Genomic DNA, 19,027 nt, shown 5'->3' with positions numbered 1-19,027 from the left:
TCAGCAAAAACGAGGTTCAACATGCAGTCTAAACAGGAGGTCCAAAATAAAAAAGTCAGGGGAACTCACTCGAAAAGATGCCAGGTGTAACATGTGATATGAATATTCAGGTTTAGCAGTTCGACCCAGAATATGTGCTATTTAGTTTATCTCTAGTGTCTGGGGGCATATGCCGCCAGCAATGTGCAATGGTGGAAAACTCTTGGACCTCACTCTGGTGGTTTCATGTTGTGGATTTGGCCGGCTAAATGAATGAGGGTTTGAGATTATGAATACAATCAATCACTTTCCTAAGAGAAGGTCAGTGTGGAAGTACCAACACCCAGCACATGCGTAAATGCAACACCAGCCCTAATCAAGAGCAAGTCACAATTCCACTGTACTCGTCCAGGATACTTATTATCTCTTACCGAGCATCAGAGAGACAACAAACGTCCCCTCAAGTGGACCTAGACAACATCATTTCTAGAAACTACCTTCACAGAACAGTCAGAACACATTTTACATACACATATGAAGAACAGTGGTGTGAAACTAGGGGAGGGTGAATGTTTCATCTAACCATATGTTTCCTCTACTCTCATTACACACAACTTTCTGGCATACACCTACAATTCAATGGAGAAATATCAATCTGGAAGCATTGCTGATTGAATTTTGTTTTGTCTATGGTATATAGATTAATGAAAATAATAAAAAATATGGGAAAAACTGACCTTTATTTGCATGTGTGTGAATGTGGTGGTGTGTGCTTGCTTAGATTGACAGAAAAATAAAAATGTAAATGTAAGTGCTACAATTTAGCATTTTCTTGGTTTTCATAGAAATTCTTGCCCTTTCTTTTAGTCACTAAACTCCTCCGCTTTGGAAGCTCTTCTGGTTCAGAGGAAAAGGTGAAAGACAATAAGACCGAATCCCAGCGTTATATTCCAGTAAGTGTTTCACTAGCTCTCCTGCTCTCCCCTCCCCTGCTGCTGCACATAGAAGTAAGGATGGCATGTGTAGGTTCCCAGGCAACTAGCCCAGGGAGTCCTATGGGTGGAACAGAATTTGGCTAAAAGAAGACATTTCCTTGTCCTGCAGGCCTCCATTTTGTGCTGTGTGTGATGTCATCGCTGGAGGGGTGTCGCAGTGCATGCTGGGTAATGCACAGGTAAACGAGGCAGGAATATGGAACCCAGCCTACATAATTCTGGCATTGTTTTTTGCTTAATATTGTCATCCAAGTGGGTTAAATTATTGGGAAGTTTTTATTGGAGGAATTGCATGACAAGGGTCAATTTTAAGATTCTCCTAATCCAAGGGTACACAATCTGACAAAGCTATAGACCAAGTGAGTTGGTGTTACATATCTTTGAGTGTTTACCTACTAGTCTTGGAAGACTGGGAGATATCCAAATAAAGGAATATTGAGTTGTTTCGTTATGGAAGGCGTCGATGATCAATTAATACTGGCTGCATTACCCAATTAAAATACATTTCTGGAGTTGAGTTATAGGAAGGCACAATATATATTGCTGCATACTACCCACCTAATCTTATACTGAAGAGGGCCCTAATGACCCCTAAAAAAAGGACCTGAACAGCAGTGGCAGGGGTCCAACATCCCCCTGAAAAATACAAATATTTCACTCTAGTTAGTAAGTGGTAATGATAACAGCCACCTCCATGACTAGCCACTGAAGGCAGTTTCCTTGCTTGATTAGTCGGTCTGCTTTACCGAGCACCCTAGACAAATGACCACCACTCTAAGATGCTATTGCACCCTATTCCTCTTTGCAGGTGAAGCTTCATCCTCATAATTCTTTGAATCCAAGTGGGATCAAATGGAAAAAAGAACCACCAATTTGTAATTATTCATGGCCACTCAAGCTAGTCCCACATGCCACAACCCTGTTGAATGGTGGGTCCCATAGAAGACACAGAGACTTCACTTTCACCTCCAGATCACCTGATTCCCAAAATGAAGGGAGCGGGAGACTACATACAACATTTTCAGATGCAATATTAGGACATTTAGAGTCTCCTACATTTTAGAACTTGGATGTGGGACAACACAGAGGGGCAATCACGTCGACTGGTACTCGCAAATCAGTCTGTATCACCAGTTACCAGTCAAATTTTGATTGCAAATCTGCGAAAATACCACAGGTCAGCAGCCGGAAAACACTGATATTGCCATTATCACGCATTGCTTCAGGTGAATGAAAAGTCATGTATTACAGCAGGGTCCTAACTTAAGTTCTACCCACATGACCACTCAGGCCCTGCCCTGTAATTCCAAAATATGTTATAGCATAGTATATTTTTATCAATATCCTACACACTTTGATTTATTCCATGTTAGAATTCATAGTTAATCCTGGATTTCTAAGTGTACAAGGAAACTTAATTTAGGTCTTTTTTGGAAATTGTGGCTTCCTATATATGTTGCTTATGAATATCCAACGCCTGTTTTGGGGTTCGAATTGACTCACTCCCTAAGACCCCACAGCTGTGTTTATGAATATATCCAATCTTAGGGACTATCAGGACATTAGCCCCCTATCTCTATCCTATTGTGGTTGTGGTTTTGGGAACCATGAGTTCAGGCGGTTGATGGCATCACACTTAAGGAATTAATTTTAGCTCTTCTAGCTCTTTGAAGAAATTCTGATTTGCCTTTAATCTCTGTGTCTCAGTCTTCTTGTTACATCTGTGTCTTTCCCAATTAGTGGTCAAACTTTTTGTGTCATTCCATGCAGCACTTCACTGCACCATACGAACCACATCAGATGTCCCAAACCATACAACACATTCTGCATCTCCCTGCACCAAACAACCATTGCCAATTTGAGTCCATTTATGGCAAAGCCCAGAGGAGGGTATACACAAATACCGCAAGATCAGTGAGTATACCTATCCAGAAATACAAGGACACTGACACCCACCAAGCACCCAAACAGCAAGCCTATTGAAATATGGTACACGTGTTCCTGCACTAGTTCACAGTAAGTTGCAAAACTACCCCCCAGAGGGTATGCCGTCAACAACCGTAGATCCAACAAATCCTGCATAGCAGCATCTTGCTTGCTGGATCAACACCAGATCATGCTATAAACAGAAACATTGGCCTTAGGTTGTAAAACATGATGATCACCGTGCTGCATACAAACTGTAACATACCATTGTGCCTTTTATAACATATGCTTCCATCTCTTTCCCATGCATGCTGCTGTGTGAATATCTTCCCTTCAGCCTTGACTTCAATTGTGACTGTCCCTCTGTGTGTACCAAACTCTTTCTACATAGGCCCTTCTTGCTCTCTATTTGTCTTACCATGGCTTGTTGTCCTTTGGTCATACTTATTTCCTCAGACGGTAACGCATTCTCTTCTGTCATTGCAGGATAACTGTACGAAGTAACAATTCACCTGCCCCCAATACCATGTGGCCAGAACTGCTGCTTTGGGGGCATGCAGTGAGATTTGGGGGGTCCCTGAGGCACGCCCATGCTGAGGAGACGTTCCACGACTCTTAATGGAATAAGAGATGACCATCAGGGTATCATGGGAGACAAAGCCGCCATCTTGAGTATCTGTGGAACCAGTGCATTTCAAAATGTGTGCATCATGTTGTTGGGACAGTTCGAACAAAAGCGCAACTTGCTGAAATACCATCTTCGTCAAACTCTTCCAGAGTTTGGGTCATTTATGTGTGCTTTATCAGAAGAAAATATTTCCCCATTTTCCATTGAATCCCCAATCCCTTACGAACTTTACTCCACGCCAAATATATATGAATATGTATTTTCATACCAGTAGATGACCATATATACGTGTACTGTTCTCCTAACTTCAAGTCATCTGAGGACCACTGTATTTCTGTAGCTCATGGACGCTCAACACCAAGAAATCGAGTGTATAAATGAAGCCTCCGCAGCAAGTTTCTAACACCCCTGGGGGAAGAGGCACTTGAGAATGAGAACCTGATGGTTGGCAATAACAAAAAGCTCAACTTAATGTATATGTGCTGTAAATTTAGTGTAACCAAGCCATACTGATAGTACAAAGAGGCTCAACCACAAGATTATATCTTTATCCTGCACAAGCAGTCACCTTAATGAACAGGCAGCTATATATCTTGCACAGGCAGTCAGTTGCATTGAACAGACAGCTCTCAACCCCCAACAAGCAGCAGCATTTCCTGCACAGACAGTCAGGTGTATCCCACCGGCAGTTTTCTACCCTGAAGAAGCAGCCACTTTTAATGGACATGTAGTTCATGCTTCTCCCTGAACTAGCAGTGTGTTTATCTGGATCAGGCACTTCTCTACCCTGAAAATACAGGTCTCAGCAAGCAATTGTGTATCCAATATATGCAGTTCTTTAGGATGATTCTCTCTGCAGAAAAGCCAATTTTCCACCTTTCACAAGTCATTCAGTGTCCCGTGCAGACAGTTGTGTATGCTAAATACTACCATCCATATCCCGGACAGATGCTGAACTGTACATTATGTACACTAGTGAGCCATTTCTTTATACTGAACAATACGTTCCATATGCTGGACATCCACTGACACATGCTGAATGTTACGTTCCATATGCTGGACACCCGCTGATGTATACCCGGGGTCTCCAACCTTTTCTGGAGTGAGAGCTACTGCTGAACAGTGAAAATCATTGTGAGCTACTGAAGGCCAAGCCACTCGTGCAATGTTCCCAGACACCCCCACACTCAGTTTCATTGAATCTAAGCCTAATGTCCATGAAGCCAAAGACTAGGGTTTGAACAGAATACTTTGACTGGGAACACTTTGACAGCTGCCATGTAAGTCAGTGAGAGTGTGGTCTTAGGGGAATGTATGAACATGTGTGCTTACGAATGGGATATATGTGTATGGGTGAATGAGATTCTGTGTTGTATGCACTGGTGGCACAGTATATACATTTTACCATATGTAGCACTGTTACTTGTATAAAACAAATATACAACCATTTTGCTAAATGGGAGAAATTTAAAATGCAGAAAAATGCTCTGCAAACATTTTCCCAATATGGAACATTTTTCTGCACTTTAAATTTCGCCCCCTTAAAAAAAAATTGCTGTATTTTTCAAACATAAATATGACACCATGTCTACCAGTGACTGGGAGCAAGATGCTTGCTGTGTGTAAATGCAACACTTTGAAATGGAAGAAAATGAAACTGAAGAGCTAACTTTTTGTTGATATGGTTTCCATAAGACTCTTAATTTACATTTTCTTTCATTTCAAAGTGCACTTATAAACAGCAGGCTTCTTGCACCCAGTGTTATGCAGACACTGTGCCATATTTATAACAGAAGAATACATCCATTTGTTTGAATAAGAGGAATTTAAAGTGAAGAAACATACTTCGTTAAAATATTAAGGCCTGATTGACCTAATTAAAAGTGGAGAAAAACATTGACTCAATGTTTCAAAGAAATATTTGTATCCACTTTAAATTTCTCCAATTTGAAACAAATTACATTATTTTTCTGTCATAAATATCGCACAGTGTCTATTGGCCACTAGGATCAAGAGTCCTCCTGTTTACAAACACAACACTTTGAAATGGGATAAAATTAAAATGAAGAGTTAATTTCATCATTAAGTTAACTCTTCATTTTCATTTTCTTCCAATTAAAAGCATTCAAATTCATGCTCCAATATTGAGTTGACAAGGACCCTTATTTAAGTTTTCAATACCTCAGTGCTTCAGTTCTTCACCTCTGTGCCCTGGGTCATAAATCAAACTCCAACACTGCTCTCTATCTGGCCCTGCTATCTGCAGCCTGAAGATAATAATGTAAACTAAACATAGCCTTCCCTAACTTTAAAAGGAAAATGTGACCCTGTGTTTTTTTAAAATGAACTTAGGGCTGCTCAGCTGCTCTGAAGGTGTGGCCCTGTGTTTATTTAAAAATGACCTCAAGGCTGTGAACTACTCTGAAGGTGTCTGTACACGTACATTACTTATGCAAGTTGAACAGTCAGCTATGTAATTAACAGTCCAACCTGAATGTTAAAGAGCCACTTTGTACTTACAAACCCAATTCTGAAAGTTTGAGCTGCCACTTCCTTGAACTCTGCAGCCATGTCTGCATTTGGAGCTATCAGAAAGAGTTTCTGAACATTCCATTTTTTTCACTGGACATTCAGTCCTCTGTCAAGAGTCTAGTTCTTTGTGTAACTTTGCAGTATTGTACTGAGAACCCGTAACTCCCTTCACAAGCATGCAAAGATCCATCTTTCATATACATGTCTATTGCTGAAAATAGCAGCACAATCTAACCATTCCCATACATGTGCATACAACATAAGGAGTTTATGCTTCTAACTTCTGTAAACCATCAGCTCCTTGGGAGAGTAATCCAAGTGTTGTCATATAAGTCATATGAGGTTTTTGCGTGTGGCCAGGGTCGAGAACTCCATGAGAGCACCTCTTCGCATGACCACCTGTTTATTGTTTACAAAATGTCCTACAAGGAGAAAGTAACATGCCAGCTGCAGCATCGGGCAGGTTAGTAGCCATTTTAGCTACATCATCTCTAATAAACAGTGCAGGCATATTTAAATGTATATATAAATGTTGGAGCATGAGTGCGGGTCAGAGACGGTCTCTGTCTCATCACATCTCATGTCATCATCTTTATCTGTGAAGGCAGTAGTTGGGTTGTTGCAGCTTAGTAAATAGAATGGATAGAATGATGTGAGAAAGACATTTCCTGACAACGAAAGATCTTTGTGCTTATGACACATCATGGTCCGCTCTCCACCTTTTGCCGAAATCAAGTATTTTAGGGCTTGATTTAGAGTTTAGCGAAGGAGTTACTTCATCAGAAAGGTGATGGATATCCCATCTGTCTTAATACAAGTTTATTACATCTTAAGGCATTTGCAATAAAGCAGATGGCATATCCATACTGTTGTGATAGAGTAATCTCTTTACAAAATCTTAAATCAGGCCCTTAGATGAATTCCATGCAGGTCTACAAGGGATATGGGTTTTTGCCCTTTTTCATTTATCTGCATTTATAGGAAAAACAGAGATGTTGGTATAACATTCCGCAAGCAGAACAAGCCTGACCTCTGAGGGACTCTAGGAATCACCATTGTCATTTATCAGGCTTCCCAAGTTCCTTTGGGATTGAGGGGCACAAATGCTGCAGCATGGAAGAGAATTGATCATAAGAAATCGAAAGGAAAGCGTTCTTCTGTGTGAAGATGCAGTCATGACACTTTGACAGTTTCTGCACAGCCCAACGAAGGGGAATATCTGATGGTCACCTGGGATGGAGCTCTAGAGAATGAGCTCTGTTGGATAGAGAGCAGACCTGCTGTGGTGGAAAGTGGATCCTACTATTAAGATCAAGTTACATGAGTAGTCAAAGTTTAGAATGATCTCAATGATATTAAATGCTTCCATAAAAGGCACTCTGGGAAGACCACAAAGTCCCATCCTTCCATCTTCATCATTTGGCCCTACCACAACCTCTCCTCCATCTTCATCCTCCTAGAAATATCCACTACTTATATTACAACTGACAAGGCACATTCTTAAAAACTGCCTAGATTTAAAAGCAGAAGGTTTGAAATATATGTCGTCCTACCTCACACACTAATCAGATTCCGACTCCGTGGCATTCTCAGATTGGTCACCAGCCACTAACCTGTTTAAGTATATATGGCCTTTGCCCTGAATTACAATTGCTTCTCTCTCTGCTTCCCTCCAATGGTCACATCATTTCATTATTTGGCTTCTAAAATCACCTCTTTGCATACCGCTTCCACATCAGTGTCTCGTTCCTCTTCCCTCAGTACAGATTTACTCCAAGCTTGAAAAAAAACTGATTCTCTGTCAGGCTGGGTTACTCTCTGTCTGGCATAGATCACAAAATAAGGACATAAGGACATTATTTTGGTATTGAGATCCTTCCATGACCTTCACCCTTCATGCCTATCACTGATTATCTATTGGTATTTGTTGAGGCATCATGTCTGTGCCCAAATCCTTCATCAACCCACCATCTCCAAGCCCACCAGTGCTTAGTCTAATCATTTGACAACTACGTGAGTGCATTCTGAACCCTCTGGCTATCGCTAACATCTTAAATACAACTCGTAAACACAATCTCCACAAACTGGAAGACTATGCAGCCACTACCATGTTCCATCACTTCCAGCAACTAATTATGTTTCTTTTGATGCAATGCACATCCCACCTGTCCCATGGAAATAAATTAACACCCTGTATGTGTCTTGACAGTTTCTCTTATCCACTACACACTTCATTCTTGTGTACTGCTTACTGTCTGTGATGCCTTATTTGTTCATGCACAGCAGTCCTGAAAATGATGCTGGGAACATTAATATAAATATTTACAATAGCACAAATATTGATGAGGCAGGAGCCTGTACACCAGCAGCTATAGGACTAACATTTCCAAATGGTAGGTGGGACAGCAGACTACATTCATGATTTGTACTATATGCCATAAACTAGAGGAACAACTTAAATCCAGCATCAAAAGGGGATGCCAGATAAACTGGATAATGAACCTCACCTCAGTAATGAAGTAGCTGCCACAACCAGTGTTTAGTTTGATGGATACCCACCCCGTGAGCAGCTAAAATGGACATTATAGGAAGACTTACTTATGTAATGGTCTTGCAAGTTTAGAAAGTCCACCCTGAATGCATACTTCTTCCCCCTTGGCCAACATCAGCTAATTCTAGGTTGGGTAAGTTTGCATGCACCACCAGCACAGGAGCTGTCAATCCCAGATTTAGTGTTTTAGGACAGCATTCATTAAGTTGGGTAAACAGCCAAATGTCAGCAGAGGAGCACAAGACACTAATAAGTACTGACAAAACTAGTCGCCCTTCTTTTATCATGGGAGTCATTGTTATTTGCCACGCACCATTAGCTGAAATGGTGCTTGTCAGTAGAGATTGTAGCCGGCATTTCCAAATCTAACTTGGATGAGTCCCCACTAATTATCTGAGCCAAAATAGACTGCTTTAAGCTGGGCAGATGTGGAATGAGTGTAGTTATCCTCCATTCATCCACGCACTCAAACAACAGTCCATCAAGTTCAAATCATTCCAATTCAGTAAAAATTACCTGCAGCCCACTCTGTATATGCATAAAATATGTTCATGCTTCTCCTATGGAACCCACTCATCATCTCCATCATTGCCATAGCTGAAGGTTAATCAGTCCAAGTCATGGTTAATGCTATTAATTGATCTCTAGCAACATCCGTAAGATGCAGATCACTATAGTCTTGCGGATTCTGTATCCTCTATATAAGGCGATGTACCAAATCCTTTCCCACTCTTCTGAGCCTTTGCAATGATCTCTTGTTTGTGGTGGTGGTTGCTCTCATCACAACAATGCCTGTGAATACTCAGCACACTAAGCTGCTAAGCCATGACCAGTACACACTCTTTAACCACCATTGATGGTTATCACAAAAGACTCATTGACACATTTCATGCATTCTCCAGGGACCTCAGGAAGATCTTGTGTAAAAGAGAGCTCATTGGTAGGCACAGGGGGCAAAGGCTGTTATACTAGGAGCTATTTCAGCAATGGACCCCTAAATGAGGTAACAGAGAACATAAAAAGCCATCTCTGGGACCCAAATCCCTCCAAAGAGCTGTTGTCCTAGACCTCTTACTCTACAATGTTTTAAGCCGCGTGTTCAGTGAGGATAGCTAAAAGCTAAATTGAACTGGGTGGAAAGGCTTGGTGTGTGGCTCCTGGAAAGACAGGAAGAGACAAAAGTACAAGGCTTTTGTGAGGAGACAGGAAATGTCTGATGGTGAGGGTGAGAAAAAATAAACAAGAAAAGACATACCTTGTGAACCGGTAGTATAGGAGAAAGGAATTCATAAATATGAAACCTGATATTTTAGGGGGTCATATGTAAAGACAAAAAGACCTTGAAAGAGTAAACGAACAATAAACATATTCTCCTCGAAATAGGGTTTACTCCTTCAGGGAGGGAGTGTAAATTACTCGCCCTGAAGGATTCCCTGCCTGCCAAATTTACAAATGGCTACCAAGCCGACGGTCATTTGAAAGCATTGGCAGGAACCGCCGTCACAGCAGTTACTGTCAAGGCTTTTTAAGTTTGATGCAGGGATCTGTCAAAGGGCAAAGAAAGTATTTTGGCGGACGGGGACACCATCAGTGCGATGGAGTAATTTACTCTGTCTCCCTGACAGAGTAAACTCCCTCTGTCAAAATTTAAATCACTCCCTTTGTCTTCATTAAAGATGTGTATGGACCATGGTCCTTTCAGTAGCATCCTGGATTTGTCTTCTGTGGAACCAGTCAAACTCAATTGTCCTCACTACTATCAGTCTGAACGATGAAGGGGAGCCTGTAAACATGAGAAGGTCCCATCCAAGGAAGTGATAATGCACAGACGATTCACCTGAAAGAAGTCAGTTTCCAAGTCCTGTCACACCATCCCACTTCAGCAATACCATTTGATCCGATGCAATATTGTTTGTGTGCTTCGACCTATGCAAGTGTTGTCTGTGAGCTTCTGCTTGCTGTGTCCGTCGGCTTCTGAGGTACTGTCATGTTGAAATAAATCCAGAAATGGTAACCAGCACACATGTTGTTTTCGTTATTTTAGTAATCTCGTTGATTGACTTGTGATGTTCCTCGCCAGCGACATCAGTCAAGGTCACACTTGTCCTGTGAAGCCTCACTTGCCACATGTGACTTGTTCTGATCTTGAGCATCCTGTTCTTCACCATAAGAGGCCAGACCATCTCCTCGTGAAGCTCTGGAGTCTAGAATCCACTTCTGTACCCTGCATGCATCTTGATGGACACACCCATAGTTTATAAATGGCCAAACAGGTAGTACCACTGTTTAGACAAGTTTTGATTGTGCATTTGCTTGGGGTCTGCAGCCCCATCATTAAAAATACATTTATTATTCACATGGTTTAACATAAGCCTTGCTGAAGTCTTGTAGTAAATCAGTTACAGTTAGTGTACACTCCACACCACAGGACACTGCCTTCCATACATCACACCACAGGACACTACCTTCCATATCTCACACCACAGGACACTGCCTTCCATACCTCACACCTTAGAACACAGCCTTCATACCTCACACCACAGGACAGTGCCTTCCGTACCTCACACCATAGGACAGTGCATTCCATAACTCTAGCCACAGAATGCAGCCTTCCATACCTCTTACCTCAGAAAACTGCATGCCATAGCTGTCACCACAGGACACTGCCTTTAATACTTCACACCAAAGGACACCGCCTTCCATGCCTCTCACCACAGGAAACTGCCTTCATTACCTCTTACCTCTTACCACAGAACATTGCATTCCATACCTCTCACCACAGGACACTGCCTTTAATACTTCACACCAAAGGACACTGCCTTCCATGCCTCTCACCACAGGGCACTGCCTTCAATACTTCACACCAAAGGACACTGCCTTCCATGCCTCTTATCACAGAACACTGCATTCCATAACTCTTACCACAGGACACTGTGTTCCATACCTGTCACCACAGGACACTGCCTTCCATACTTGTCACCACAGGACACTGCCTTCCATACCTCTCACCACAGGACACTACCTTCCATACCTCTCACTGCAGGACACTGCCTTCCATACCTCTCACCGCAGGACACTGTCTTCCATACCTCTCACCACAGGACAATGCCTTCCATATCTCTCACCACAACACACTACCTTCCATACCTCTCACCACAGGACACTGTCTTCCATACCTCTCACCGCAGGACACTGCCTTCCATACCTCTCACCGCAGGACACTGCCTTCCATACCTCTCACCACAGGACACTGGCTTCCATTTCTCTCACCACAGGACACTGTCTTCCATATCGCGAACTGGCTGCCTCACTAAAAGAGTGCAGATTTACAATAAAGCATACACATTTCCCTTTGAGGCAAATACGTAATTGTTCCTGAAACATTTGCAGACTATAACCATTCCAACTGTGCCCTGATTTCAGTGTGAAAACCCTTTGCTAAAGAGCCACAGGAAAGCTCCCTGGAGTGTGGACAATAATAGGAGATATTGTGCCTTGTAGTGCGCACAAGGGTGAGTTGTAGTACCGTGTCTTCTGGTGCACACCAGGGTAAGTTGTAGTATTGTGTCTTCTATTGCACACCAGGTTGAGTGCTGTCATGTTGCTTTGCTTAAATCGTAGAGGTTTTTTGTTACTCGTGATTCGCCATCTGTTTTCCTTGTTACCTCAAAGGATCCTCCTTTCAACATCCTGATGACCAGAAGCTAAAAACAAAGTAGCAAGAAAACAGCATATGTTAAGCAAATCGAAATTTGAAGGTATTTGGACAAAATATCGAGTTGTAAACATCAGGTGACAGAAATATCAGGATAAAAATATGATGCAAAAATATTATTGGCAAGAATATTGTTTTCTCAGGTAAGTAATATCATTGTTAGGAATATCATTTTTAATATAGTTTTCAATGATACAGTAGTATTAAATATTTGAGCAATTTATTTATTTATCATTATATTAACGGTATATATAAAAATATTTAAGATATACTACTTTAAACTATATATATATATATAAACAATATTTGTGCATTTTATTAAACAATATTAGTGTGAAACAATATATTTTTTTATCTTTATGTACTTACCATTATAAGGACAGGGAAACAATATTTTTGACAACAATATTTTTGACATGATATTTGTGTTACACTATATTATTGGATTTTGTTAGACCTGGCATCCTTGGCGTGCGTTTCAGTTGAATTTTTTGCCTTCGCCTCCCGTGTTTTTATTGTGTGTTGGCCTTTGTTTATATTGGTCTAGATGCTTTGGGCACTTTCCCACTGCTGTTCAGTGCCAAAGTGCAAGTGCTCCCTCTTTAAATTATTGTCATATTGTCATGGATCGATGTTTCCATAATTGGCGTATTTGGTTTACTGTTAAGTCCCTAGTATAGTGCAATGTGTGTGCACAGGGCCTGTAAACCAAACGCTGCTACGGGCCGTGCAGCACTGATTGTGCCACCCACATGAGTAGCCTGTAACTGTAACTCAGACCTGCCACTGCTGTGTCTGTGAGCAGTTTGGTACTGCCATGTTGACCTCGCAAGTGCATTCACTTACGAGGCCCTAACCTTCCCTTTTCTTACATGTGAGTCACCCCTAATGTAGGCCCAAGGTACCCCTGTGGGCAGGGTGCAGTGTATGTGAAAGGTTGGACATGTCCTGATGTGTGTGGCATGTCTTGATAGTGAACTACAGTGAATTTTGTTTTTCACTATTGAAAGGATAGCTGTCCCATAGGATAGAATGGGAGTTTATTTATAACATCTTATAAATGTAACTTCTCATTGGGACAAGATAGAAAGGTGGAGTTTAGTATGCCTGAACTCAAAATAAAGAAATGCATATTTTAGTAAAGATGATTCTTATAGTGTGTGTTTGAAAATACCACTTTTAGAATGTAGGCATGTTCTTGCTTAGCCATCCTGTGTGCCTCTGCTGGTTTGTGTATTGACTGTCGTCCATTGGAGTGACAGGGGCTGGTGATGTGCATTCTGTTGAGACAGCCACTAGGGGGGGTGAGGTGTGTCTTGCCTTTCCAGGGTGAGTCCGGGCTGGGCTGAATAGACCTGGGCTGCATTCAGAGTAGGGGGAGGAGATTTCCTTCACACCTGAATGGGCCTGGTCAGCCTTGGACAATGTTGTCTCCACCTCCTGCCAGGAAGCTGCTCCAGAGAGGACGAAACTGGTTTTGGCTCGGCAAAGAGCTTCTCTGCCACCAGAGAACAAATGATTTTGTGCTAAAATAAAGTGGGGCCCAGACCCCAGACTTTTAGATTACTTCTGGGATTCAAGAGGAACCTTTGCCAAGGAGAAGAGCTGGAGAAACTGAGGAGAAGCACTGCCCCTTTGTTGTGTGCTGTCTGGGGTTGGCCTGAAGTGGCTATTTCTGCCAAGGAAAGGACAAGGACTTTGCTGTGTGCTATGTCCCTTGCTTGAGGAAGATCTCCAAGGGCTTAAAGTAGAGCTTGCCTCCTGTTCTGAAGACTCAGGAATACAAAGACTTGACCCCCAGTACCCCTGAACTTCCTTGCTGGGAGTTGTGACCTGCCAAGAGGTGCCTACTGCTGTTCTCGGTCTTGGGAAGTTGTTCTTGCTGTTAGGAGCTGGGAAAGCAACGCTACTTAGAAAAGCGCAACACATCTGCACCTGTGTCCGACGTATCACCACCGTGCGGACTAACTTTCCATGTATTGTCATCATGCTGCTTAAGAAACCGACGCATCGCCTGCTGGTGTCGTGAGAAATCGCCGCATGCCGCATCGAGTGCACCAATCTACGGAGTCGAAGATCACTTCATCGATTCCAACGCAGGCCCAGCTGTGCAGCTGTAAGAACCAAAGGACCGTAGCTAGAGAAACCAACTCAGAGCCGTTGCCGCTGCCGCATCGAGAACCAACGCATCCAATATCCCCACTCATAGCACCGGGCGCCAAGTCTACAAGGACACCGGGGGCACAGTGAGAAACCAACGCATAACCTCCCTGCGCAGTAAGAAACTGATGCATCACATCCCCTTCAGTGAGGAGCCGACGCATCACATTCCCGGCGCGTAAGGACCGAGGCATCACCTTCCCTGCGACTGTTCTTGTTTTTGATTTTGACACATCCAAGTTACTTTGTGTTAAAAGTGTTGCATCTGTAGTTTGCTATGGACAGAACTGTTTTTACCTTCTAAGAAGCTTATTTTGATAATTGTATTTTTGATCTTGTTTGGTTTAGATAAAGATTACGTATTTTTCTAAACTGGTGTGGTGTCCATTTGTAGTGTTTTCACTGTATTACTGTATGTGTGCACAAATGCTTTACACATTACCTCTGAGAAAAGCATTTCTGCTCATGCCAGGCTACCAAGGGGGGTAAGTAGGGTTTATTTTAGAAGTGTGTCCTCCTTACCCTGAACAGGAAGAAGGGTCCCTACTCAGACAAAGGTGCAAACCATTGCCAACTAGAGACCCCCCTTTCTAACAGATTTCATATTCTGTCAGTGATCCCACTTTTAATGCCTTTTCACCACAACATGATCAACATAAATCATTACTCATACTGGTATTCTTTTGTCATTTAACTGGTATAAATAAACACAAAGGTTCCAATGGTTTGGACGTTTTACGCATTTTAACCCAGAAATGTCCTATATGGTGGTAGACCCGATAACAGACCTGTCTACCTCCAATTGTAATTCGACAAGATACTTCAGTCTTTTAAAAAATATTGATAAATATTGATAAAATCCTTTGAAGATGTAGGAAGGGCATAATATGCCTCTACTTGCACATTAAATAGTGTTGGGCTGAGCAACTAGCCCGCTTACCAAAACGGCGGCCTGGCTCTAACTTGAAGGGACCGACCCATTATCCCACTAACCTAGGCAAAGTGCAGCATGCAAATGAGGGTGAGTACAGATTCAAACAATAATCATTAATAATCACAGTTTTTTTTAAACTGCGTAAAAGGTTAAAAGTAGATTCCCTGGCGAGCTATACCTCAGCTCTGTATCCAGGAAAGGGTGTCATCAGCACATCTGTGAAAACCACCATTGAACAATGAACACATACAGCATGGGATGCAGCAATGCCACCTTACTCTCAAAACACAGCAACAGAAGTGCAAGCTTACCTCACACACTGAACAGGTACAGCATTGGAAACAGCAATAGCACCTCACTCTCAAAACACAGCAGCAGAAGTGCAAGCTTACCTCACACACTGAACAGGTACAGCATTGGAAACAGCAATAGCACCTCACTCTCAAAACACAGCAACAGAAGTGCAAGCTTACCTCACACACTGAACAGGTACAGCATGGGATGCAGCAATGCCACCTTACTCTCAAAACACAGCAACAGAAGTGCAAGCTTACCTCACACACTGAACAGGTACAGCATTGGAAACAGCAATAGCACCTCACTCTCAAAACACAGCAGCAGAAGTGCAAGCTTACCTCACACACTGAACAGGTACAGCATTGGAAACAGCAATAGCACCTCACTCTCAAAACACAGCAACAGAAGTGCAAGCTTACCTCACACACTGAACAGGTACAGCATTGGAAACAGCAATAGCACCTCACTCTCAAAACACAGCAACAGAAGTACAAGCTTCCCTCACACACTGAACAGGTACAGCATTGGAAACAGCAATAGCACCTCACTCTCAAAACACAGCAACAGAAGTGCAAGCTTACCTCACACACTGAACAGGTACAGCATTGGAAACAGCAATAGCACCTCACTCTCAAAACACAGCAACAGAAGTGCAAGCTTACCTCACACACTGAACAGGTACAGCATTGGAAACAGCAATGCCACCTCACTCTCAAAACACAGCAGCAGAAGTACAAGCTTCCCTCACACATTGAACAGGTACAGCTTTAGAAACAGTAATGGCACCTCACTCTCAAAACACAGCAACAGAAGTCCAAGCTTACCTCTCACACTGAACAGGTGCAGCATTGGAAACAGCAATGGCACCTCACTCTCAAAACACAGCAGCAGAAGTATAAGCTTCCCTCACACATTGAACAGGTACAGCTTTAGAAACAGTAATGGCACCTCACTCTCAAAACACTGCAGCAGAAGTGCAAGCTTCCCTCACACACTGAACAGGTACAGCATTGGAAACAGCAATGGCACCTCACTCTCAAAACACAGCAGCAGAAGTGCAAGCTTCCCTCACACATTGAACAGGTACAGCATTGGAAACAGCAATGGCACCTCACTCTCAAAACACAGCAGCAGAAGTGCAAGCTTCCCTCACACATTGAACAGGTACAGCATTGGAAACAGCAATGGCACCTCACTCTCAAAACACAGCAGCAGAAGTGCAAGCTTCCCTCACACACTGAACAGGTTCAGCATGGAAGGCAGCAATGCCACCTCACTCTCAAAACACAGCAGCAGAAGTGCAAGCTTACCTCACACACTGAACAGGTACAGCATGGAAGACAGCAATGCCACCTCACTTTCAAAACACAGCAACAGAAGGGCAAGCTTCCCTCACACACGCTGATCTGGTACAGCATGAGAGACAGTAATGCCATCTCACTGTGAAATCACAGCTTCAGCAGTGCAAGCCTCACTCACACACTGAACTGGTTCAGCATGGAACGCAGGAATGCCACTTTACACTCATAGCACAGCACCAGCAACAGAAGGGCAGGCTTCCCTCACACACACTGAACAGGTTCAGCATGGAAGGCAGCAATGCCACCTTACTTTCAAAACACAGCAGCAGCAGTGCAAGCTTCGCTCACACACTGAACAGGTACAGCATGGGAGGCAGCAATGCCACCTCACTCTCAAAACACAGCAGCAGCAGAGCATTTTTCGCTCACACACTGAACAGGTACAGCATGGGAGGCAGCAATGCCACCTCACTCTCAAAACACAGCAGCAGCAGTGCAAGCTTCCCTCACACACTGAACAGGTACAGTACGCAAGTCAGCAATGCCACCTTACTCAAAGCACAGCAGCAGTGCAAGCTTCGCTCTCAAACTGAACAGGTACAGCATGGGAGATAGTAATACCACCACACTCTCAAATCACAGCATCAGCAGCGCAGAAGTGAAGTGGATCCTTAAAACACAGAAAATGAACTGCAGAATTAGAAGCACTGTGAGGTTCCCTCATGTATACAGGTCAGGTAAAGCTAACCTCACATAAAGAACAGCTATAGCATACCTGCAGAAAGCCAAGCTTGGAGAAAGGGTACTACTGTGGGGCCTCCTCACCACAACCAAGTATTGTGTGTAGGGCCATCAGATTGCTGCAGATCTTTTCTACCCCTGACAGAATGGGCTGTAGAGACAGCGGGCACAAGTTCCTATTCCAGGACCTTTCTTCCCCCTGCAGTTTATGCAGGAGGCATGGTGTAGTGAGAGCCTGCTTGGCATGGTGAGGTAGTGCCTGCTGCTGGGGTCTCTGTTAACCCCCCCAAGATCCTATACCATTCCTCAGAGCTCCTCTGCAGGAGATTCAGCCCGTTCAACATCTTTGACAGGTCTTTGGACCCGGGAAAGTAGAATTTAAAAGTCTCTCTACCTGTACAAAGTCATCATCAGTAAGTTTTTAAGATGGCCATCAGCCTGCCATAACAGACTGACTTCTGGCTCTCCGGTTCCTTCAGCTGGGAGACACATTAGCTCAGCCAGAACTCAAATACCATCATCTGACCCTCACAGACTATCATCTGACCCTCACAGACCATCCTCTGACCCTCACAGACCATCAGCTGGCCCTCAGTCAACACTAAGGGATCCCAAGCTAGACCTCTGCCAACCCTAAGTTAGTCTTCAAAGATCCTGTGCCAGATTTAAGATCCCCATGGTCACCCTATGCTCAAGGCCAATGCCCCCAACAATCAGAGGCTCTCCACGAGTCCTCGACCATCCGCCTATGGCCCCTTCGACCCACTGTCTGACATTCACATTCTTTCACCTCTCAGTCTTGCAGCCCCTTCTACTGAAGCTCAGCTTTCCTGAAGTCACATTCAAGCTTCCTTCCGACCACCATAACTCAACCACTGCTGGTCCTCAGAGAACTCCACCGCCTAGCTCACCCGAGAGACCTCTATCTGACCCTCAGAAGTCCTTAGCTAGCCTTAAGATTCCGTCAGCCAGCCCTTTCATACCCTAGGCTGACCCAAACAGACCCTCAGCTGTTCCTCACAGATTCTCATCCTTACCTTGCCAGCAGCCAGAACCCAATCACATCTCACTAGCTCTTGGAACCTACCACCCATCCCCGAAAGGCATCTCGGCTCACCCTCAGAACCTCTACGCTGCCCATCACGCATGCTCAGAGCACATCTGCTAGCCCCCAGACCCCGGCTATGAGCAGTAGGAGATCCTTATCCCCCGCACAATGTTTTATTTTTATAGGTGTCATGTTTTACCAGGGTCTTTCAGATTCATTG

The 19,027-nt window shown here is 43.4% G+C and overlaps 1 protein-coding gene across 3 annotated transcripts in view; it reads left to right on the top strand.

The window, feature by feature from the left end:
* The window catches only part of LOC146813071 (rap1 GTPase-activating protein 1-like), a 267,450-nt gene extending 256,826 nt beyond the window's left edge, over positions 1-10,624 (top strand). For all 3 annotated transcript variants that reach the window (XM_085620062.1, XM_085620063.1, XM_085620061.1), the window contains exons 23-25: positions 847-932; positions 1,084-1,153; positions 3,387-10,624. In XM_085620062.1, the coding sequence (XP_085476188.1) occupies positions 847-932; positions 1,084-1,107 (110 nt within the window). In that variant the 3' untranslated portion in view covers positions 1,108-1,153; positions 3,387-10,624. The remainder of the gene's footprint in view (positions 1-846; positions 933-1,083; positions 1,154-3,386) is intronic.
* Positions 10,625-19,027: the final 8,403 nt, after the last annotated feature.

Source organism: Triturus cristatus, chromosome 7 (assembly GCF_964204655.1).
Source record: "Triturus cristatus chromosome 7, aTriCri1.1, whole genome shotgun sequence".
In the NCBI taxonomy this organism is placed as follows: Eukaryota; Metazoa; Chordata; class Amphibia; order Caudata; family Salamandridae; genus Triturus; species Triturus cristatus.
This window is presented reverse-complemented; position numbering and strand designations above follow the sequence as displayed.